This window comes from Pan paniscus, chromosome 9 (genome assembly GCF_029289425.2).
Source record: "Pan paniscus chromosome 9, NHGRI_mPanPan1-v2.0_pri, whole genome shotgun sequence".
In the NCBI taxonomy this organism is placed as follows: domain Eukaryota; kingdom Metazoa; phylum Chordata; class Mammalia; order Primates; family Hominidae; genus Pan; species Pan paniscus.
This window is the reverse complement of record NC_073258.2, coordinates 19,410,689-19,434,356: the sequence shown is the minus strand read 5'-3', so window position 1 is coordinate 19,434,356 and position 23,668 is coordinate 19,410,689. Positions and strand designations below refer to the sequence as shown.

General features: G+C 42.4%; 2 protein-coding genes and 2 non-coding genes across 7 annotated transcripts in view; all 4 read left to right on the top strand.

The window, feature by feature from the left end:
• The window catches only part of PIK3C2A (phosphatidylinositol-4-phosphate 3-kinase catalytic subunit type 2 alpha), a 120,977-nt gene extending 108,255 nt beyond the window's left edge, over positions 1 to 12,722 (top strand). For all 4 annotated transcript variants that reach the window (XM_055094190.2, XM_003818204.5, XM_008971471.5 and 1 more), the window contains 6 exons: positions 2,243 to 2,367; positions 4,357 to 4,474; positions 4,565 to 4,637; positions 4,972 to 5,081; positions 5,169 to 5,294; positions 9,383 to 12,722. In XM_055094190.2, coding sequence (XP_054950165.2) covers positions 2,243 to 2,367; positions 4,357 to 4,474; positions 4,565 to 4,637; positions 4,972 to 5,081; positions 5,169 to 5,294; positions 9,383 to 9,565 — 735 coding nt within the window. In that variant the 3' untranslated portion in view covers positions 9,566 to 12,722. The remainder of the gene's footprint in view (positions 1 to 2,242; positions 2,368 to 4,356; positions 4,475 to 4,564; positions 4,638 to 4,971; positions 5,082 to 5,168; positions 5,295 to 9,382) is intronic.
• Positions 12,723 to 19,496: 6,774 nt separating this feature from the next.
• On the top strand, positions 19,497 to 22,930 carry RPS13 (ribosomal protein S13). The gene is made up of 6 exons (XM_003818207.5): positions 19,497 to 19,719; positions 19,861 to 19,909; positions 20,092 to 20,170; positions 21,717 to 21,886; positions 22,151 to 22,251; positions 22,853 to 22,930. Exons 1-6 carry the CDS (start codon positions 19,697 to 19,699, stop codon positions 22,884 to 22,886), a joined length of 456 nt encoding a protein of 151 aa, XP_003818255.1. The 5' UTR covers positions 19,497 to 19,696; the 3' UTR covers positions 22,887 to 22,930.
• On the top strand, positions 21,472 to 21,561 carry LOC112441340 (small nucleolar RNA SNORD14). The gene has a single exon (XR_003029261.1). It is a non-coding gene; the product is annotated as a small nucleolar RNA SNORD14 (small nucleolar RNA).
• Positions 22,575 to 22,665, top strand: LOC112441343 (small nucleolar RNA SNORD14). The gene has a single exon (XR_003029264.1). It is a non-coding gene; the product is annotated as a small nucleolar RNA SNORD14 (small nucleolar RNA).
• Positions 22,931 to 23,668: the final 738 nt, after the last annotated feature.

Below are 23,668 nucleotides of genomic sequence, written 5' to 3'. Positions count from 1 at the left end.
TTTCCAGAACTGCCAGTTTTTAAATTTTTGGCAAATATAGTCTTTAAAAAGCTATTTTACTACTGTTTTAACTTTCATCTATTCTGTTAATAAATTTTAGTATCTTTTTGTGTGTTTATTAAAGTTATCCTAACACCATTTTATTGCATAGTCCATTCTCTCCCCAATATATACTACTACCTTTAAGTTTATATATATATCCCCAAATTTGTTTCTGGCCTGCTATAGATAGATCCTACTTGGCACCAGTATTATATGCTTTAAAGTATTGTAACTTTATAAAAGTTTAAATAGGCCGGGCGCAATGGCTCATGCCTATAATCCCAGCACTTTGGGAGCCCGAGGCAGGTGATCACCTTAGGTCAGGAGTTCAAGACCAGCCTGGCCAACGTGGTGAAACCGTGTCTCTACTAAAAATATGAAAATTAGCTAGATGTGGTGGCATGTGCCTGTAGTCCCAGCTACTCGGGAGACTGAGGCAGGAGAATCGCTTGAACCCGAGAGGCAGAGGTTGCAGTAAGCCAATATTGTGCCATTGCGCTCCAGGCTGGGCAACAGAGCAAGACGCTGTATCAAAAAAAAAAAAAAAGTTTAAGTAGCCAGCAAAACAAGTTTTCCTTCACTACCCCCCATAAACTTTTTGCCTTTTTTTAACTGACTTTTTATTTATTTTTATTTTATGTTACGTTATTTTATTTTATTTTATAAATATAAAAGTCTCACTCTGTTGCCCAGGCTGGAGTGCAATGGCGCGATCTCGTCTCCTGAAACCTGTGCCTCCCAGGTTCAAGCAATTCTCATGCCTCAGCTCCTGAATAGCTAGCTGGGACTACATGCATGCGCCAGCACGCCCGGCTAATTTTTGTATTTTTAGTAGAGATGGGGTTTCGCCATGTTGCCCAGGCACATGGCCAGGCGAATTCCTGGCCCCAAGTGATCCACTCATTTCGGCCTCTCGAAGTTCTGGGATTACGTGAGCCACCGTGCCTGGACTATTTTATTTATTATTTTTTTATTTTTTTATTTTTTTATTTTTTGAGACGGAGTCTCGCTCTGTCGCCCAGGCTGGAGTGTAGAGGTGTGATCTCAGCTCACTGCAAGCTCTGCCTCCCGGGTTCACGCCATTCTCCTGCCTCAGCCTCCCGAGTAGCTGGGACTACAGGTACCCGCCACCACGCCCGGCTCATTTTTTGTATTTTTTTTTTTTTTTTTTTTTAGTAGAGACAGGATTTCACCATGTTAGCCAGGATGGTCTCAATATCCTGACCTTGTGATCCACCCGCCTCGGCCTTCCAAAGTGCTGGGATTACAGGCGTGAACCACTGCGCCCAGCTGCCTGGACTATTTTTATTTCTACTTTTTGAGAAACGGTCTCGCTCTGTTACCCTGGCTGGAGTGCAGTGATGCAGTGTTGGGTCATTTGGCTCGCTTGGCTCACTGTAGCCTTGACACCTGGGCTGAGTTGATCCTCCCACTTTAGCTTCCCAAGTAGCTGGGGCTACAGGCATGTGCCACCACAGCTGGCTAATTTTTATATTTTTTATAGAAACAGAGCCTTACTATGTTGCACAGGCTGGTCTCTAACTCCAGGGCTGAAATGATCCTCTCACCTTGGCCCCTCAAAGTGCTAGGATTATAGGCATGAGCAACCGTGCCCAGCTTACACTTTTAAGTTCTAGTTTATCTATCTTAGGATGGTTATGATCACTCTTAAAATGTAGTTAGATGTGCTATAAATACAATGACTTATATTTGCTTTTTCCTATTGGTGACATATATATTACCAAGATAAAAGTACTTGAACTGCATATAACAATTAAGCTATAAATTTCTTTTCTGTCAGGAAAGGAGGTTTTATTGCTTCTTGGTCTTTTAGCTAAGATCAATATAGGAAAGAAGGTTTTTTTGAGATGGAGTCTCGCTCTGTTGCCCAGGTTGGAGTACAGTGCCATCTCGGTTCACTGCAACCTCTGTCTCCCAGGTTCAAGTGATTTGCCTGCCTCAGCCTCCCAAGTAGCTGGGATTACAGGCACGCACCACTATGCCCAGCTAATTTTTGTTTGTTTAGTAGAGATGTGCTTTTACTATGTTGCCCAGGCTGGTCTCAAACTCCTGACCTCAGCTGATCCACCCACCTCGGCCTCCCAAAGTGCTGGGATTACAGGCATGAGCCACTGCACCCGGCCTGGAAAGAAGGTTTTAAATATAAATTTTATGTGTTTGTGGTGTGATTTCTTTTCAGATTTATGTAGTCCGAATTTTGAGGGAAGGACAGATTGAACCATCATTTGTCTTCCGAACATTTGACGAATTTCAGGAACTTCACAATAAGCTCAGTATTATTTTTCCACTTTGGAAGTTACCAGGGTATGTATTCATCCTTGTACATTAATCCTTTTTGTAGGAAACAACTTGTTATCAAATGTAGGTGGAAAGCTTTGTGTTAACACTTAGTAAGATATTATCGGCCATGTGTGGCTTATTTTCCTTTGTGTCATAAAGACCTAATACAAAAGCAGACATAAACAAGGAACTGGAAGTTTTTGTTGAATGAATAAATGATTGGGATGTTAAAATATGAGATTTTCAGACTTCTAACTCTTGTTGAAGCTTTAACTTTGCTGTCTCTACCATAGTGAGCAACACAAGATAATAATTTGGCATCTTGGTTTTGAAAAAAGTCATATCCTGCCAGGTGTGGTGGCTCACAAGCTTATAATCCCAGCACTTTGGGAGGCCGAGGCAGGGAGATACCTTGAGTCCAGGAGTTGGAGACTAGCCTGGGCACCATGGTGAAACCCCATCTCTATAAAAAATACAAAAATTAGCTGGGCTGGTGGCACATGTCTGAAGTCCCAGCTACTCGGGAGGCTGAAGTGAGAGGATTGATTGATACCAGGATGTGGAGGTTGCAGTGAGCCAAGATCACATCACTGCATTACAGCCTGGGTGACAGAATGAGACCCTGTCCCCCCCCCCCCCCAAAAAAAAAGTCATATGCTAAATCAGTGCAGAAATAATCTATCATGGGCCATACTGAGCTCCTCTGCTAAAAAAACTGAAGCATGGCCGGGCGCAGTGGCTCACACCTATAATCCCAGCATTTTGGGAGGCCAAGGCGGGCGGATCACGAGGTCAGGAGATGGAGACCATCCTGGCTAACACGGTGAACCGTCTCTTCTAAAAAACACAAAAAATTAGCTGGGCATGGTGGCAGGCGCCTGTAGTCCCAGCTACTCAGGAGGCTGAGGGAGGAGAATGGCGTAAACCCAGAAGGTGGAGCTTGCAGTGAGCTGAGATGGCACCACTGCACTCTAGCCTGGGCAACAGAGCGAGACTCCGTCTCAAAAAAATAAATAAATAACAAGCAAACATCATCGAGACTGTCAATCAAAATCTTAGTTTTGTATCTGATACCCTTTGGGAGTCTTCAGTTTTAATGTAGCTCAATGACCAGTAGATTTCCTGTGTCGAGTTTTTTCATATTTTCTTCAGACTAGATTTCAAAAGTGAGGATGAGGTGAAGTGGGTATTAGAGTTTGTTTCCGTGTACAGTTTCATTTTTCCACTGCCACCAAAATAAGTGGAATTAAGATTATCCTTTCAGCACCTTACTTAGGCCTTATGTTATTATTTGTGGATTTTACTGGTATATGTAATATTTATGGCTGATTGACTAGTGATTTTATTTTTTAGGGATCAGATCTGGATAAAATATTTATGAGTGATTAAACGAGAAGAAATATTAGAAAATAAGTATTAAGTAGGTACAAAAGTAATTGCGTTTTTTGCCATTACTTTTAATGTCAAAAACCACAGTTACTTTTGCACCAAGCTAATAATAAATATAGGAAATCAACACATACACCTTTTCAACCAAGGCTCATAAAAGGATAATGGGTGACTGAACGATGTCATCTCCAATACTTTGAAGAGAAATCACAAAAAATCACTTATTTTATTTTGAGACGGAGACTTGCTCTGTCACCCAGGCTGGAGTGTAAGTGATCTCGGCTCACTGCAACTTCCGCTTCCCAGGTTCAAGTGATTTTTCTGCCTCAGCCTTCCGAGTAGCTGGGATTATAGGTATCTGATTATAGGCATCAGCACGCTAATTTTTGTATTTTTAGTAGAGACAGGGTTTTATCATGTTGGCCAACCTGGTTTCAAACTCCTGACCTCAAGTGATCCACCCGCCTTGGCCTCCCAAAGGCCATGAGCCACCGTGCCCGGCCACAAAATATTACTTTATAATGGATTAAGACTACTTTGTCTTTAAGTATATATAAAAAAGTGTATTTCTAAGGAAATATTGTACTTATTTAAATCCCACTTGTTTTTGTTTTTCTTTTGTAGCTTTCCTAATAGGATGGTTCTAGGAAGAACACACATAAAAGATGTAGCAGCCAAAAGGAAAATTGAGTTAAACAGTTACTTACAGAGTTTGATGAATGCTTCAACGGATGTAGCAGAGGTAACCTTACTAAATGAGAAGTAATAACATCTTATACCTTTTGTGTTACATAATATTTAAACTAATGAATTGCTTTCTCTTTATTCTTAGTGTGATCTTGTTTGTACTTTCTTCCACCCTTTACTTCGTGATGAGAAAGCTGAAGGGATAGCTAGGTCTGCAGGTGAGATTATTTTTTTTCTCTTTATTGGTAACTCATGATCTGCAAGTCTGTAACTTCTCAATGAATGTGGTAGAATGACAGCAGGCTTACTAGCTGTAGTCTGAGAATGGGAGTATTCTTTCTAAGCCAGTCTATTTCTGAATAAATATAACTTTCCTAATAGATGTGATTACTAAAGAAGTATAAATCAATGACCTATCAGGTTGTTTACTCCTTTTTCCCCTCCCTTCTGTCCGCACCACATGTGACAGTCTTGAAAATAAAGCAAAATCCTTTTATTGCAGCTTGAACCACTACAACCAGTAAATAAAGATGAAAATATTTGTATTTTCAGATGCAGGTTCCTTCAGTCCTACTCCAGGCCAAATAGGAGGAGCTGTGAAATTATCCATCTCTTACCGAAATGGTACTCTTTTCATCATGGTGATGCATATCAAAGATCTTGTGAGTGATTACAAAGAATGATGGTTGTAGAGGAAACCCTTACCTTGGTAGGAAGCATTACTATTAAGGGACTGCTTTTCTTTTTAGGTTACTGAAGATGGAGCTGACCCAAATCCATATGTCAAAACATACCTACTTCCAGATAACCACAAAACATCCAAACGTAAAACCAAAATTTCACGAAAAACGAGGAATCCGACATTCAATGAAATGGTAAGTTAAAATCATTTCTAGAAGTTTCCTTGGTTTATTATTTTTTTAATTTTCATTTTTAAGTTCTGACGTGCGTAAGCAGGATGTGCAAGTTTGTTACATAGCTAAACGTACCATTGTGGTCTGCATACCTATCAACCTATCACCTAGGTATTAAGCCCAGCATGCATTAGCTATTTTTCCTAATGTTCTCCCTCCCACCATCCCATCCCCCAACAGGCCCCAGTGTGTGTTGTTCCCTTCTCTGTGTCCATTGTTTTGAGATTTTAAATTTTAAAACATTTTAAGGCCAGGCGCAGTGGCTCATGCCTGTAATCCTAGCAATTTGGGAGGCCAAGGTGGATACATCCCTTGAGCTCAGGAGTTTGAGACCAGCCTGGGCAACATGATGAAATTCCATCTCTACAAAAAAAAAAAAAGAAAAAAAATGAGCTAGGCATGGTGGCACACACCTGTAATCCCAGCTCCTCGGGAGGCTGAGGTCAAAGGATTGCTTGAGCCCAGGAGGTCAAGGCCACAGTGAGTCATGATCATGCCACTGCACTCCAGACTGGGCAACAGAGTGAGACCCTGTCTCAAAAAAAAAAAAAATTTAAAGTTTTTAGGTATCAGTTGCTGAACTATTTGTTATACAGTGTACACCAATAACAGTCCAATAGTATTTAACAAAATGATATAAAATAGAGCCCTCATAGACCTTAGGAGCCATAATTCAACTACGTTTCCAGTGTGTGAACCCCCCTCTATAATAGTCACAAAAAGTGGTTGTCTAGTCTGTGCTTAATTACTTCCAGACTATTCAGTTTGTCTTAGATCGCTCCACCTCTTAGATGATGATGATTATTATATTATTTTATTTATTTTTAGAGGCAGAGTTTCGCTGTTGTTACCCAGGCTAGAGTGCAATAGAGCCATGTTGGCTCACTGCAACCTCCGCCTCCTGAGTTCAAGTGATTCTCCTGCCTCAGCCTCCTGAGTAGCTGGGATTACAGGCATGTGCCACCACGCCTGGCTGATTTTGTATTTTTAGTAGAGACGGGTTTCTCCATGTTGGTCAGGCTAGTTGTAAACTCACAACCTCAGGTGATCTACCCGCCTCAGCCTCCCAAAGTGCTGGGATTACAGGCGTGAGCCACTGTGCCCGGCCATGAGATTATTTGTTATACAAAGCTAAAATCTTGATTTTCTGAGGCCATCTGTGGGGTCTCAGTTGTACCTGTTGGAACCACACAGGTATTCTTCTTCCTTCTATGCAGCAGCCCTTTCAGATAATTGAAGATCAGATGTCCTTCCCATTCTTTTAAAACATCTTTAGTACTTTTACCTTAATTAATTTGATAGGATATAGTTTCAAAATCATTGTCTTTCCAATGTTTTCCTCTTTTTTTTTTTTTTTTTTTTTTGTGAGACGGACTGTCGCTCTGTCACCCAGGATGGAGTGCAGTGGTGCAATCTCAACTCACTGCAATGTCCGCCTCTGGGATTCAAGTGAGTCTCGTGCCTCAGCCTCCCAAGTAGCTGGGACTACAAGTGAACGCCACCACGCCCAGCTGTTTTTTGTATTTTTAGTAAAGTCGGGGTTTTACCATCTTGGCCAGGCTAGTCTCGAACTCAGGTGATCCACCCACCTCAGCCTCCCAAAGTGCTGGGATTACAGGCGTGAGCCACCATACCCAGCCTGTTTTCCTCTTTTAGTAACCTTCTTAAAGTACTCAAAATTGAAAGCAGGCCAGGTACAGTGGCTCATGCCTATAATCCCAACACTTTGGGAGGCCAAGGCAGGAGGACTGGTTGAGCCCAGGAGTATTAGACCAGCCAGGGCAACATAGTGAGACCCTGTCTCTACAGAATATAAGAAATTAGCCTAGCATAGTGGCGTGCACCTGTTGTCCCAGCTACTCGAGAGACTGAGGTGGGAGGATCACTTGAGCCTCGGAGGTTGAGGCTTCAGTATGCTATGATTGCGCCACTGCACTGCAACTGAGGCAACAGAGCCAGACTGTCTCTCAGAAAAAAAAAATTGAAAGCAGGGCCATAGATAGTGGCTCGTACCTCTAATCTTAGCACTTTGGAAAGCCAAGGCAGGAGGGTTGCTTGAGGCTGGGCGTTTGAGACCAGCCTGGCCAACATAGAGACACCCTATTCTACAAACAATTAAAAAAAAAATTGACCAGGCATGATGGCACGCCCCTGTAGTCCTAGCTACTCGGGAGGCTGAGGCTGGAGGATCGCTTAAGCCCCTGAGTTTGAGGTTACAGTAAACCATGATTGTGCCACTGCACTCTAGTCTGGGCAATAGAGTGAGACACTGCCTCTTTAAAAAAAAAAAAAAAAAAAAAAAGCAATAAGCAGAGTATCAACTGAATTGCATGGAGTATAACTGTGACTTCGCTGAGAAATACAGTAAACTTATAAACTTACTGCCTATTAAAACATGCTAAAGTTCTCCCCAATTCTCTCTCTTTAGGATAAACACATTTTTTGTACATTAATTAACATTATATCCACACAATGTCTGATTAGAAATCGGAAGCAAATAATTCTGATTTCTCATTATGGTTATAAATTTATTAAAACCTACAGAAAATCCTTTGACTTTTTTGTTTGTTTTTGAGACAGATTCTCACTCTGTCACCCAGACCAGAGCACAGTGGTGCAATCTCAGCTCACTGCAGCCTCCACCTCCCAGTTCAAGTGATTCTTGTGCCTCAACCTCCCGAGTAGCTGGGACTACAGGCATGTGCCACCATGCCCAGCTAATTTTTGTATTTTTAATAGAGACAGGGTTTTGCCCTGTTGCCCAGGCTGGTCTCAAACTCCTGACCCCAGGTGATCCACCCGCCTTGGCCTCCCACAGTGTTGGGATTACAGGCATGAGCCACCGTGTCCGGCCAATCCTTTGACATCTTTAAAGGCACATACAATGCTTGGTAAAGACCAACGGGTATTCTTAAAAGGTAGTGTAATTAGTGTTGTGTTTTTTTAGTAGAGACAGAGTTTCACCATGTTGGCCAGGCTGGTCTCGAACTCCTGACCTCAGGTGATCCCACCTGCCTTGGCCTCTCAAAGTGCTGGGATTACAGGCGTGAGCCCCTGTGCCTGGCTGTTTTAAGTTATTTTAGCCAAACAGTGAGGACTAGGTTAAGGAGATATTTCTCAAAACTTATGATGAGGCATTCTGGAAAAATTAAAATTCTAAGTGTTGATGTGAGTTTGAAACAGAATAGCTTTGTAACACTCCAGACTTGGTGCAAACTGCATTTTTAGTTGGTGATTTTGTATTGAATTATGAATAATCAAATGATTTCATAGTATTAAAAAATCCAACAGAAAAAAAGACAACAAAAGGAAAATTTAATCCCTCCTTTTTTGCAGAATAATTATAATTACCTCCCAATTAGCTTCCTTCCATTCTTTTTTTCCTCCCAGCTATTAGATCATCTTATGGGATACTGTAATTTCTTTTCCCTTTTCCATCACCTCCAGCTCAGATAAACTGTGTTTCTAGTTTTCATTTATTTTTATTTTTTATTTATTTATTTTTTAGACGGAGTTTTGCTCATGTTGCCCAGGCTGGAGTGCAATGGGGCCATCTTGGCTCACTGCAACCTCCGCCTCCGAGATTCAAGCAATTCTCCTGCCTCGGCCTCCTGAGTAGCTGGGATTACAGGCACCCGCCACCACGCTCAGCTAATTTTTGTATTTTTAGTAGAGACAAGGTTTCACCATGTTGGCCAGGCTGGTCTCGAACTCCTAACCTCAGGCGATCCACCCTCCTCAGCCTCCCAAAGTGCTGGGATTACAGGCGTGAGCCACCATGCCTGGCCTCTAGTTTTTATTTTTTAGCTAATGATTAGTCCCGCTTTGTATCTCTCTATGTCAGACATCACAGGAATGATAGTACAATCCAAGACTCCTGAAATACAAAATGTCCTTCTAAAGTATTGAGACAGAACCTACCGGATGTGTCATAATCAGTGTCACTCATTGTGGTCACTCTTTGGCTAATATTCTCTTGTTTTCACTTGAAATGTTCCAAGAAACCAAACAAACTTTGTGATTTACTGTTCTTTTTTCCTTTGTTGTAGCTTGTATACAGTGGATATAGCAAAGAAACCCTAAGACAGCGAGAACTTCAACTAAGTGTACTCAGTGCAGAATCTCTGCGGGAGAATTTTTTCTTGGGTGGAGTAACCCTGCCTTTGAAAGATTTCAACTTGAGCAAAGAGACGGTTAAATGGTATCAGCTGACTGCAGCAACATACTTGTAAACTAGTGAATGTCTGAGCTTTGGAAGCATGAACAGTTATAAACGTGCATGCATACATGCACACACACACAGACACACACACACACTTGTTAATTTTGTATAGTATTTTTATACTTGGACAGAACTTATAAAGTTAAATATACTTGCTGCATTTCAACACATCTGTTGGACCAACAGTCACATAACTAACCTTTTTGAATTTTTGGAAGCCATTGCTGTTTTAAAGTCATTATGTAGAATGCTACAAACCCTAAACTTAATATATACTAATTCCTGAAAAAGACTTTGAGACAGTACTATGTCACTTCAGCCACCTATTTTGCATTGTTTTCTATAAGGAGGCAAAGCATATGTGTTTTCCTGTTATACACCTTTTATAGCCTTTACCACTGTGTAATGTTCACAAACACCAAAGTAAAGGAAAAATGCAGGATGTTACCGTAAAATCCAGCTGCTATTCATGGAGCTGAAAAACAAAGCACAAATAATAGATAGCTATGTTAAGAACTACTAAGTAGTTTATAGAAGTAGGGAAAAACGTAATACTGCTTTTTATTCATGTCTTTAAAGCCTTTTTCAGAATAAGTGCCAATCACTGATGTTGTAAATAATGGTGCCTTAACTTTATATGCTTCCCTGGCACTTCGTTTCTGATTTTTTTTCTGATTTGATAAATAATTAGTACATAGTTTTCACTCACTTGCAGCTTACTAAAGACAAGAAATTATGTACATGTACTAATGTTTTTCCCGCAAAAAAATCCTTTACTTCTGATGTATGAATTAGTTATTTAAATAGTTAAGCCTAATACCTGAATAAGACTCACCAATGTGATTGTACAATAAATTCTATCATTCCATTAAAATCCTACATTTATTCCCAGGAATGGTAATTTCACCTCCCTACATCTATACTCCACTCCCTCAGTAAATAAGTGAAAATTGTTAACCCATGTGCCCATTCCTGAGTAGGGCAGACTCTTCACAAGAGGCCCATGACAAGAATTCTAGGGTCCAGATTGAACTTTAATATAGACCTTTGTCTGTGTAGACCAGTTTGTCTTGTAAACTGTCTTACTTACGTGTGTAAACATTTTACATTCACATGAGAAGTTATTTTCCTTTATATAATTGGATTCAGAATCATAAGGGACAGGGCTGAAATTATTCTACAGTAACCAGTAAGAGTAAGATTCAGCCGGGCACGGTGGCTCCTGCCTGTAATCCCAACACTTTGGGAGGCCAAGGTGGGCGGATCACCTGAGGTCAGGAGTTTGAGACCAGCCTGGCCAACATGGCGAAACCCCGTCTACACAAAAATTAGCCAGGCATGGTAGCGGGCATCTGTAATCCCAGCTACTTGGGGGGCTGAGGCAGGAGAATCACTTGAACCCAGGAGGTGGAGGTTGCAGTGAGCCGAGATCACGCCACTGCACTCCTGCCTGGGTGACGAGCAAAACTCCATCTTAAAAAAAAAGAAAAAAAGAGTAAGATTCATTTTTATTAGTTACTCAACTTCAGACACAATTTTGTTAATTTGGATATATACATATATATAATAACTCATGGTTAGAATAGAAATACAGATACTTTAAAAATGGTAATAGAAATTGTACCAATCAGGTTGCTGTGAGAAAACTGACAAAATATGCAATAAAGAATACCAAGAGAGAAAGGACAATCGCCAATTCAGTTGCCAAGAACAGAATTTTTATGAACTGCACAAATGTTTAATGTAAATGGTGATACCTACAGGGAAGAAATAGAAGAGTTGATAATATATCACTGGGACGGGGTGGGGGAAAGACTTGAAGTTTTTGGTGCCTAACACTAATGGTCCATATGTAGTTAAACCCATGAGTATGGTATATGAATGTCTTTTTTAAATGTTAAAATGTGTTGTCTATTTAATAAGTTAATTAAAATGCAGATCAAAGCACCACCATTTGCTTTTTCCACAGATCATTAACATTTCCTTAAAGTATGTAAGTACCTTTGCAAATGCAAATGTACTAGTAATTTTCACTTAAGCTTTTGAGACCGAATTCCATTCCACCAGTTATCACTTAGCCACTGTAATTTAAAAACAAACAAACAAACAAAAACTGTCTTGGTAGAGGTCGTTAATTAGACTCAACATGTACTGCCTTTTTGCAGTCTATTATGACAGTGTCTTTTAGCACAAATAATAGAGCTAAAAAATGTCCTGTCACTTCCATTATAAGAAATCTGGATTCATATCTAAAAGTGTATATTATAATACTGTACAGTTAAGAGTTCAGAACAAGTGGTAATGTTTTCTCTTAATTTAACTCATTTTGTGCCTTCTTTACTCATTCAAACACACATACATTTTACATATAGTTTATTTCTTTATGAAATGCTAATCTTCAGCCCGTACCAAAAAGTAGAGTGGAGCCTCTTTGCACTACTACTATCAATAAATTTTAAATCAGTTGGATTTTTAAGCATTTTTTAAAAGCTGACATTAAAGTAAATCTGAAAAAAGTTTAACTGGCCAAGACACTAATTTTTATGTATAATCACAATATTTTATACTCACCTTTATTGACTAAAAATAAGTATGCTACATGTTGTCCTGCATCAGAAGAATTATTTCTTCTTGCCAGTGTTTTGGGATTTGAAGATAATGGTTCACTCAAAGAACCTATTATTTTCTCTACTGAGGAACCCAATGTAGAACTTGCACTGATTTTTTTATTACTGCCTTTATATGAATCTATAGGTATCTAAATGTTAAGGCATGTATGATCTTTGATCATTTCTTTTTTCAAATTAAAATTGTATAAAAGTTTCAATATCTTGCCTTAAATTAGTTGCCTATTCTTTCTAGGATTCAAATATTGTGGCATTTAAAAAAGAAAACATTCACTTTTGAAACTTAGACTTCAGATCAAAAAGGACTGAACCCCCACTATCATAATCCATACATTCATTTCCATGTTGTTTGACTAGCAGTGCATATATGAATGAATATGGTAATTAATCTTATCTATAAGAACCAAATACTTTAATTATATTAAGATAGTGAATAAAGATGTATAATATTTTTATTAATACCTTGAATATATTCAGTGGATTGAATGTGACTTCATAACTGTACTACGATTGTATTAAAATATTTCTGGAATAAAAGAACTCTGCTATCATTTCTTTCCTTGTTGACATACTAACATTTTTGGTTCCAGACTTTGCAATGAGCTCACTCTTGATGTTCTTTGCATCTCACCCAGGAGTCTATTAGGTTTAATAATCCTGAATTTCAGAACTAACCTGTTAGTTGCCCCTAAAAATGTTCAAATAGAGATTCTGACTTCTGAGTGTTAACTCTTTTTTTTTTTTTTTTTTTTTTGAGACAAGAGTTACTTTGTCTCCCAGGCCTGGAATGCAGTGGCGACATCTCGGCTCACTGCAGCCTCCATCTCCTGGGTTAAAGCGATTCTCCTGCCTCAGCCTCCTGAGTAGCTGGAACTACAGGCACACACAACCACGCCCGGGTAATTTTTGTATTTTTAGTGTAGCAGGACAAGCCGCAGACAAAACTCCTCAGACACCGAGTTAAAGAAGGAAGGGGTTTATTCGGCCGCGGGCATTGGCAAGACTCCTGTCTCGAGCCAAGCCCCCCCAGGGAGCAATTCCTGTCCCTTTTAAGGGCTCACAACTCTAAGGGGGTGCGTGTGAGAGGGTCGTGATTGAGCAAGCCGGGGGTATGTGACTGGGGGCTGCATGCACCGGTAATTAGATCGGAACAAAACAGGATAGGGATTTTCACAGTGCATTTCTATACAATGTCTGTAATCTATAGATAACCCATTAGGTCAGGGGTCAATCTTTAACTACCAGGCCCGGGTTGTGGCACCGGGCTGTCTGCCTGTGGATTTCATTTCTGCCTTTTAGTTTTTACTTCTTTCTTTGGAGGCAGAAATTGGGCATAAGACGATATGAGGGGTGGTCTCCTCCCTTATTAATAGATGGGGTTTCGCCATGTTGGCCAGGCTGGTCTCAAATTCCTGACCTCAAGTGATCCGCCTGCCTCGGCCTCCCGAAGTGCTGGGATTACAGCCACCACGCCGGGCCTGAGTGTTACTCTTTGAAGGTCTGGATTGCAACCACTTTGCTACAGTCCCATCACTATTTCTTAGAAGGGAAATGCTTCTGTGAGTATAGTCCCTGGCCTTTGGTACTTAAGATATTAAGTAGTCCTGCAACAGTTATATTATAGACGTATCTACAGAACTGAGAAATGTGGATTCTTCTTATACAGTACCTTCATCCTGTAATGGTAACAGTGTGAAGGTGTGGTTCTCTGACCCTAAGATGACATGTGAAAGGGCCCAGAGACTATGAAAGAGCAGTAACTCAATTAGAGCCAGCTTTGGGGGTGACAGTTTCTGTCAGAAAAAAAAAGGATCTTTATTTCATCCTTACTCTTGAAAAACTTCATTATGCAAGTCTTTAATCATTTACAAAATTAGATAACAGCATAATGAACTCCATGAGTGAATCCATCACACAGCTTCAATAGTTATTACCTTAGGGCTAACCTTGTTCCATCTGTATTAACTAAGATGTTCCTAGGTATGGATATCTTTGAATGTATCCTATTTAAGATTATTTATTTATTTATTTATTTTTTGAGATGGAGTCTCACTCTCGCCCAGGCTGGAGTGCAGTGGCGCGATCTCGGCTTACTGCAAGCTCCGCCTCCCAGGTTCATGCCGTTTTCCTGCCTCAGCCTTCTGAGTAGCTGGGACTACAGGCGCCCGCCACCACGCCCGGCTAATTTTTTGTATTTTTAGTAGAGACGGGGTTTCACCATGTTGGCCAGGATGGTTTCGATCTCCTGACCTCGTGATCCACCCGCCTCGGCCTCCCAAAGTGCTGGGATTACAGGCGTGAGCCACCACGCCCAGCCGCCCTATTTAAGATTCTTAAAACTGTGGATCAGGGCTGGGTGTGGTGGCTCACCCCTATAATCCCAGCACTTTGGGAGGCCGAGGCAGGCGGATCACGAGGCCAGGAGTTCGAGACCAGCCTGGCCAATATGGTGAAACCCCCACCTCTACTAAAAATTTAAAAATTAGCCGGGCGTGGTGGCGCGTGCCTGTAATCCCAGCTACACAGGAAGCTGAGGCTGGAGAATTGTTTGAACCTGGGAAGCGGAGGTGGCAGTGAGCCGAGATCATGCCACTGCATTCCAGCCTGGGCGACAGAGCGAGACTCGTCTCCAACAACAACAAAAAGCCGGGTGTGGTGGCTCACGCCTATAATCCCAGCACTTTGGGAGGCTGAGGTGGGCAGATCACGAGGTCAGGAGTTCAAGACCAGCCTGGCCAAAATACTGAAACCCCATCTCTACTAAAAATACGAAAATTAGCTGGGTGTGGTGGCATGCACCTGTAGTCCCAGCTACTTGGGAGGCTGAGGCAGGACAATCGCTTGAACCCGGGAGGCAGAGGTTGCAGTGAGCTGAGACTGTGCCATTGCACTCCAGCCTGGGCAACAGAGTGAGACTCCGTCTCAAAAAAAAAAACAAAAAACTGGATCAGTAGCTTTCTTCAGTTCTGAATACTTGCTAGCCATTATCGTTTCAAACATTTTGTCTGCCACCTTTTCGAACTCTGATTAAATGTATAATGTATAATAGACATTTCCACTCTTCTTCCATGTCTTCTCTTCATGTCTCTTTTTTTTTGTCCCTGCATTCTCAATAATTTTTTCTGACTTATTTTCTAATTCACTACTTCCAACTGTTTAACCTATCCATTAGTTTTTAAATTTTGGTGGTTCTATTTTCTTTTTCTTTTTTTGAGACGGGGTCTCAATCTGTTGCCCAGGTTGGAGTGCTGTGGCACAATCATGGGTCACTGCAGCCTCAGCCTCCCTGGGTTCAAATCATCCTCTCACTTCAGCCTCTGAAATAGCTGGGACTACAGGCACATGCCACCATGCCTGGCTAATTTTTGTATTTTTTGTAGAAATGGGGTTTCACCATGTTGCCCAGGCTGGTCTCAAACTCTCAAATACCTGGGCTCAAGCAATCTGTCCACCTTGGCTTCCCAAAGTGTTGGGATTACAGGCGGGAGCCATCATGCCCAGCCAATTCTTGTATTTTTTTCATTTCAAGAATCAGTATTTGGTTCTTTTTATTTGTTTGAATCATGATCCAGGAAAGACACACACCAACACTGTCAAGACCATTTAAAGAAAAAAAGTTGTGGTTTTTTTTGACCATTTAAAAAAAGAAAAGGTTTTTCCAATAAATGGTGCTGGTACAACTGGATAACCACATGCAAAAGCATCAGTAGGACTCTTACACCACATTAAAAAATTAACTCAAAATGGATCAAAGTAAAAAATATTAAAATAAATATTAAAATAAATATTAAAAAATATTAAAAATTCAGTTTGTAAAGCTATTTGATCACTGAACTTCTGCCCTTAATAAATGCATTAACAGTAACTATTTTCTAGATACTAAAATTATAACTTTCCCTTTGTCTAAAAAATTAGAAGTTTCCAATTTGCAAAAGCAGCTCTCACAAAAGCATGCCACATATAAAGGCAATGGAGCATGGCTTAATAGAAGGTAAACACCGTTTGATTAAAACTCAGCACTACATCGTATTTTATCATCATTACTGAATATACAAACATTACCAGATAAAATAACTATGGCAGGCCGGGTGCAGTGGCTCACACCTGTAATCCCAGCACTTTGGGAGGCTGAGGCGGGCGGATCACTTGAGATCGGGAGTTTGAGACCAGCCTGGCCAACATGATGAAACCCCCATCTCTACTAAAATACAAAAATTGGCCGGGCGTGGTGGCGGGTGCCAGTAGTCCCAGCTACTCGGGAGGCTGACGCAGGAGAATCTCTTGAACTCGGGAGGTGCAGGTTGCAGTGAGCCAAGATCAGGCCACTGCACTCCAGCCTGGGTGACAGAACGAGACTCTCTCAAAAAACAAAAACAAAAAACTTCATGTATAACTAACTGACAACCCAAATTACACACAGACATCCTGTAATCTGGGACTAGATTGCTAAATCTACTATTCCCATCATCTTCCTGAAATAATGTCTACAATCTAGACATCTACAAAGGGGGGAAAATGACATTATTTAGGTTCATTCTTTCAAATAATTACTGAGTACCTAACTTCCTGCCAGGCACTCTTGTGGGTGTTGGAGATAAAGCAATAAACGTTGTACTCTCAGAGCTAATTTTTATTGGAGGTGGACAGGCAACCAAACAAGCAACTAGAAAGGATGTTAGAGATTTGGGTGCTTTGAAGGTAATCAGTAGGATATTGTGTTGGGAAGAAGGACTACTTTAGATGATCCTATTTAGGGAAAGCCACCCTGAGATGACATGGAGGCCAGGATGTGAAAGTGAGACCTGAAAAGGTCTTGAGGAAGAGCAAGCACTTCAGGCAGTGCTTGCTCAGCAAGAAGAAGGGCTCTAAGCAGGAAAGGAACACATCGTTACCTTGTAGAATCAGAAAGGAGTAAGTGCGGTTGGAGCGTTTAGAATCGGGGGATAGTGGCAAGACGTGGGTCCAGGGATTGGATCTTAGGTGCATTGAGAAAGTATGGGAGGGATTTACACAGGGGAGCAATGAATTAATCTGCTTTATGTATTTAATGGATCACTCTGACTGCTAGGTGGAGAGTGGGTTGTGTTTAGAGTGGGGACGTGACCAGACGGTGTGGATACTACCGAGTTGCCCAGATAGGAGATGATGGTGGCTAGGACTGAAGGTGGAAATGGGGCAAAGGGAACATATTCGTGATACATTCTTGTGGTAGAGCTGGGATGACAGAGGGAAATCAGAGAAAAATGGAGATGCCTAGGTTTGTATTAAGTTTGAGCAAACAGGATCGTGTTTAACTGAAACAAAGGGGCATGGTTTGGGAATTGGAGTCATATTAAATTTGAGATACCTATTCCATATCTGAACTAAAAATGTAAAATTGGCTAATGATAAACTTTGCTAGAAAAAAAATTACCCAAATAGGGTACCCGATTTGACTAAAATTCCTAATGCTTTGGGAAAAGTTATTAATCAAATAGTGACAGATTATGGCTTTTTTTGGGGGGGAGGGGTGTTGTTTTCTTGGAGAACTGACCCGTTTGTTGTTATAAAGGGTTCTCTCTTTATCCCTGATACTTTTTTTTTGAGATGGAGTCTCGCTATGCCACCTAGGCTGGAGTGCAGTGGTGCGATCGTGGCTTACTGCAAGCTCCGCCTCCCGGGTTCACGCCATTCTCCTGCCTCAGCCTCCTGAGTAGCTGGGACTACAGGCGCCCGCCACCACGCCCGTCTAATTTTTTTGTATTTTTAGTAGAGACGGAGTTTCACCGTGTTAGCCAGGATGGTCTCGATCTCTTGATCTCGTGATCCCCCCGCCTCGGCCTCCCAAAGTGCTGGGATTACAGGCGTGAGCCACCGCGCCCGGCTATCCCTGATAACTTTATTTCAAATAGTGACAGGTTAAAAGTTAAGAGCGGATGTTTCAGTATCTAGTTTCCCATCGTCTTGCCAGTTACTTTAAGCTTGTCGACGGGAGTTTGATTTCACTGACCTCCCTCCTTCCTAGAGCTATGCTTACTTTTTAAAATTTTAAAAAGCTGCTTCATTTGCCCATTTTTTCAACGCATTGTTGTGTACCGGCACTGAGTCAGTCTTTTTCTTTCTTTCCTTTTTTTTTTTTTTTTTTTTTTTTTAAGACAGAGTCTTGCTCTGTTGCCCAGGCTGGCGCGCAGTGGTGCTATCTCGGCTCACCGCAATGTCCTTCGCGGCTCCAGAGATTCTCCACCTCAGCCTCCTTCGTAGCTGGAACCAAAGGCACGAGCGAGCACGCCCGGCTAATTCTTTGTATTTATAGAGAGGGGGTTTCGCCATGTTGCCCAGGCTAGGTCTGTCTTAAAAGAGCTTCTTTCGGCCAGGCGCGGTGGCTCACGTCTGTAATCCCAGCACTTTGGGAGGCCGAGGCGGGCGGATCACCTGAGGTCGGGAGCTCAAGACCAGCCTGCCAACATGGAAAAACCCGTCTCTACTAAAAATACAAAATTAGCTGGAAGTGGTGGCGCATGCCTGTGATCCCAGCTACTCAGGAGGCTGAGGCAGGAGAATCGCTTGAACCCGGGAGGCGGAGGGTGCGGCAAGCCGAGATCGCGCCATTGGACTCCAGCCTGGGAATCAAGAGCGAAACTCCGTCTCAAAAAAAAAAAAAAAAAAAGCTTCTTCCGTCTCAAAAAAAAAAAAAAAAAAAAAAAAGCTTCTTCCTTGACGGTTCCCTTTTCCCAGGAAATTCAAATGCTTCATTTTATCCCTCATCCTCTTGGCCTTTGCAATCTTGCTCGCAAGGCTCTTCCCTGCCCGCCAACTCTCTCACTTGGGAACATGGCTCCGTAAGCTTCTGCCCAATCCTTCTCCCCGGCGAGCCCAGCGCCCCAGAGCCCTGCGCAGGAGAATTCGAGTGCGGAGGGCGGCAGGCATCCGTGGGGACCTGGTTCAACTCCTTAGACCGGTTCTTCACCGTCAGCGACTCTCCCCTGACAGATTAGGGTAGGATTTAGAAATGAGAAATGGAAGCGCTGGCTGGGCGGTAGCCGCTGCCATGGCTTCCCGTGTGGTCCTCATCACATGCTATTGTATCTGTTAATTTATTAGGCGCAGGGCCGACTCTGAGGGATCTAGTGCCAGGACAAAGCCAGGCACTGGTGAATGAGCAAACACCTGTGTATGGCTGCTTCTTCCAGCCCTACCTGCTCCATACCCACCCCCAGCGCAGCATTCGAATCTTTATGATCTCGGCGTCCACAGGGAATTTCGACGCAAGCTGGCGTCAGCCTCAAATTCCCGCTCTGGCCACAAGGCTGACCAAAGACCGATGCATGCCGGGATGAGGCCCGATTGACGATCTCTTGCGACGCTGAAATGCATTTCGGGAGATGTAGTCACACAGACGGGAGGTGGCTGTGCAGCGTAGCTCCGCCTCCTGCGTGAGAGGAAGCGGGGACGTGTGAGGTCACTTCCTGCGTGTTGGGTGGCTTCCTGCGGCGTTTTCACTCTCGCTCTCCTTTCGTTGCCTGATCGCCGCCATCATGGGTCGCATGCATGCTCCCGGGTGAGCTCGGGGTATCAAGCCGGATTGCTGGGCGGGGGGTGGGAGGAAGACAGGGAGTGTGGGCAGCGGGCCGAGGGGATGATGTTCTGGGCTGCTCTGGCACGAGCCGCCACCTCACCTCGAGACTGCTTCTCTCCCCAGGAAGGGCCTGTCCCAGTCGGCTTTACCCTATCGACGCAGCGTCCCCACTGTAAGTAGCGCGCTGGGACCAGGGAGAATCCGGGGAGGGGGTTGGCATTTGTCTCGGGTGAAGCGACGCCAGGGTGAGGAACTTGCGTGTATGAGGAGCGCGGTTTTGCGGAAGGAGAGACCGCTGTTCTGCGGCGCCATTCCTGGGTTCTCATCCTAAGGCTGCTTTCTATTCCATAACAGTGGTTGAAGTTGACATCTGACGACGTGAAGGAGCAGATTTACAAACTGGCCAAGAAGGGCCTTACTCCTTCACAGATCGGTGAGTGTTTGTGTCTAATATAGTCTCTTTCGCCTGTCCTCGTGTGACTTGTAGGATCTAGTAGATGGTAAAGTTATTTTAAAAATAGCCAAAACTATGGTCTCGCCACCGTGCTAGAGGCATCATTGTAAGCACTTCACATGTACTGATTTCGTTTAATTCTGACTACAATACTTTGAAATAAATCTTCGTGGCTTTCACCCCAGTTTACAGTTGAGGAAGCAGAGGCACAGTGCAGCTGGATACTAACCAGCCCCAAATCACACAGCTGTCAAGTGGAGGAGTTGGAATTGGCTAAGCAGAGTGCCTGACACAGTTCCTCACAGTTAGGTGTGGTTTGAATCTCAGCTGCGTGTGACTTCGTGCAAGTGGCTTCATTCAGCAAATGTTTACCTTCTATGTGCTGAACATGGTTCTGGGGCCTGAGAACATACTACCCTCCTACTCCCCCGCCCAAAAAAGCCAGCCGCAATGTGCCTGTAGTCCCAGATACTTGGGATGCAGAGGTGGGAGGATCACCTGAGCCCAGAAGTCCCAGGCTGCAGTGAGCTATGATGAAGCCACTGCACTCCTGGGTGACAGAGAGACCCCACCTCTTTTTTTTTTTTTTGAGACAGTCTCGCTCTTGTCGCCCAGTCTGGAGTGCAGTGGCGTGATCTCAGCTCACTGCAACCTCCACCTCCTGGATTCAAGCGATTCTCCTGCCTCAGCCTCCCGAATAGGTGGGATTACAGGCGCCCGCCAGCAGGCCAGCTAATTTGTGTGTTTTTGTTTTTATTTGAGACCGATTCTCACTTTGTCACCCAGGCTGGAGTGCAGTGGTACGATCTCGGCTCACTGCAACCTCCGCCTCCTGGGTTCAAGCAAGCAGTTCTCCTGCCTCTGCCTCTGGAGTAGCTGAGACTACAGGCCGCACCACCACGCCCGGCTAATTTTTGTATTTTTAGTAGAGACGAGGTTTCACCATGTTGGCCAGGCTGGTCTCAGACTCCTGACCTCAGGTGATCCACTGCCTCGGCCTCCCAAAGTGCTGGGATTACAGGCGTGAGCCACACCACCTGAGCCCACCTCTTAAAAGGGGGAGGGGGGTGCAAAATATCTGTACTCCTGGAGCTTGTAGTCTAATTGGAGGTATGACACATCAAAAGAAAATATGTCATAGATTGTAAGTAGTCAGAGCTCATTAGAGGTTTAAAAGAAATAACGTGTAAAGTTTTTAGAAGAATATCTGACCAGAGTTCTCAATAAATGTTAGCTGTGGAATCTCATTAATCCCTTTGGTCATCTGTATTCCAGCAAGCTCACTGTGATGATGGTTTTCCAACATTCGCAGTTTCCACCAGAAAGGTTTTCCTTAGTGTTGGGTAAACCTTCCTTGGATGTCTGAGTGAGCTTTATGTGCATTCTCACGTTGGTTTCTGTGATGTATAAAAGTATACCCCCATCTTACAGATAGGAAACTATGCCCTGATTTCTGAGCCTTGACATCATCACATTCTCCAGTTTGTGTTTCGTGTTGAAAGTTAAAACGTGATTCCCTTTTCAGGTGTAATCCTGAGAGATTCACATGGTGTTGCACAAGTACGTTTTGTGACAGGCAATAAAATTTTAAGAATTCTTAAGTCTAAGGGACTTGCTCCTGATCTTCCTGAAGATCTCTACCATTTAATTAAGAAAGCAGTTGCTGTTCGAAAGCATCTTGAGAGGAACAGAAAGGTAAGCTAATAAATAAAACCTGGTGCTAAGTAGGACTGCTTGTACTAAATTTTTTCGGTAAAATGTAATGCATCTGGTTTGAATTATCCAAGGTGGCTTAGTACACAAACCAGTGTAGTGCTGCTTTGAAGTTCAAATTCTATCCAAAGAGATTTTCATTATAGAAAGTGCATGGTAGCTCTACATTCTCTTATTAAATTAATGTTTGATAATGTTAGGTCATTTTGGGTGATTTTCTTGAATTGCAGCAAATTTTATTTTTAGGATAAGGATGCTAAATTCCGTCTGATTCTGATAGAGAGCCGGATTCACCGTTTGGCTCGATATTATAAGACCAAGCGAGTCCTCCCTCCCAATTGGAAATAGTAAGTATCAACTCTTTTGTCGTTGTTATCAAGAATAGGAGTCAGCCAGTAGTAAAAGTCCTAGTAGTAAATATGTTCAGCCTTGGGGGCTATTTTGTTAACTGCTCTTTGAGCTCTGGCCTGGTAGTGGGAAAGCAGCCACAGGCAATACATAATCGAATGGGTGTGGCTGCTTGTCTTTAATAAAGACAAGCAGAGGGCCATAGTTGCAGACCCCAGATTTAGACCATGAATAAGCCCTTTGACTCTCTCTTAGATAGTAGGTAGATTTTCCTTTCATACCTCTACTCCCAGGAGTTTGAATTAATTTTCACATGAATTGCTCACTATGATGATTGGTTGCCAGACATTCGCAGTTTCCACCAGAAATGTTTTTCCTTATGTTGGCCAGTTCTTCCTTGGATGTCTGAGTGAGCATCTTCATTCATTGTGCTTGAACACAATGAGTTGTTTCAGGTATTCAGTAGTTTGGTGCACTTTATATAGTTTGGATTTATTAACTGTTTGAGAATAGCACCATTAGTGGGGAGATTCTGTTAATGAATGTGGAGGGACCAGTATTAATCCTGATTTTCTTTCTTTCCCCTTTTTTCTTTTTCAGTGAATCATCTACAGCCTCTGCCCTGGTCGCATAAATTTGTCTGTGTACTCAAGCAATAAAATGATTGTTTAACTAAAAGCATGTTTCATATTTATTTTCCTAGAAGAAAAATTATATATATCAGTGGTTCATATGTGTTGATCTTGTTTGATGGGGAAGTGTTTCAGGTGATTGATGTTAGGATTCCAGGGAGCAGTAAGATCCTGTCCATCACATCCCTTCATTGGCCCCTTAAACCAGTTGAGCAGCTTATAACCTCATAGGTGGTTGCTTTAAACATGGAGAACTGGAAGACACTAGGAAATAATGCCTTTGTGTTTGTTTTGGTGTCATGGCAAAAATGTTTCTAAGTATTTTTGATACATTTAATGTTAAAAGACTGAGACAGATCCCTGGCAGATGTTAACCACTTGTAGCATCAGAAATAGTAATATTAGGTTGGTGCAAAAGTAATTGTGGTTTTTGCCATTACTTTAATGCAAAAACCACATTTACTTTTGCACTAACCTAATACATAAAAGTGTCACTGGAGGGAGGGGAATCTGATATGGAGAGACATTGGATCTTGTGAGGGTTAAAGATGAAGGAATCTAGGGGACAGTAAACAGGCACAGTTCGTTTGGAGCATTGGGGGTTTAGGAAGAATATCTGAAGTGGGCTTGGGTTCCTGGCCTTTGAAAATCTTTGGATGGGTTAAAGTAAGATTTACTTGTTCTGGTATTGTGTTTTAATTTAATTCTTAACCTAATGGGGTACATGGGTATTGCTGCTTGAATGAGTAAAATCTCAGACAACCCTAGGGAGTGGTTCAAGGTT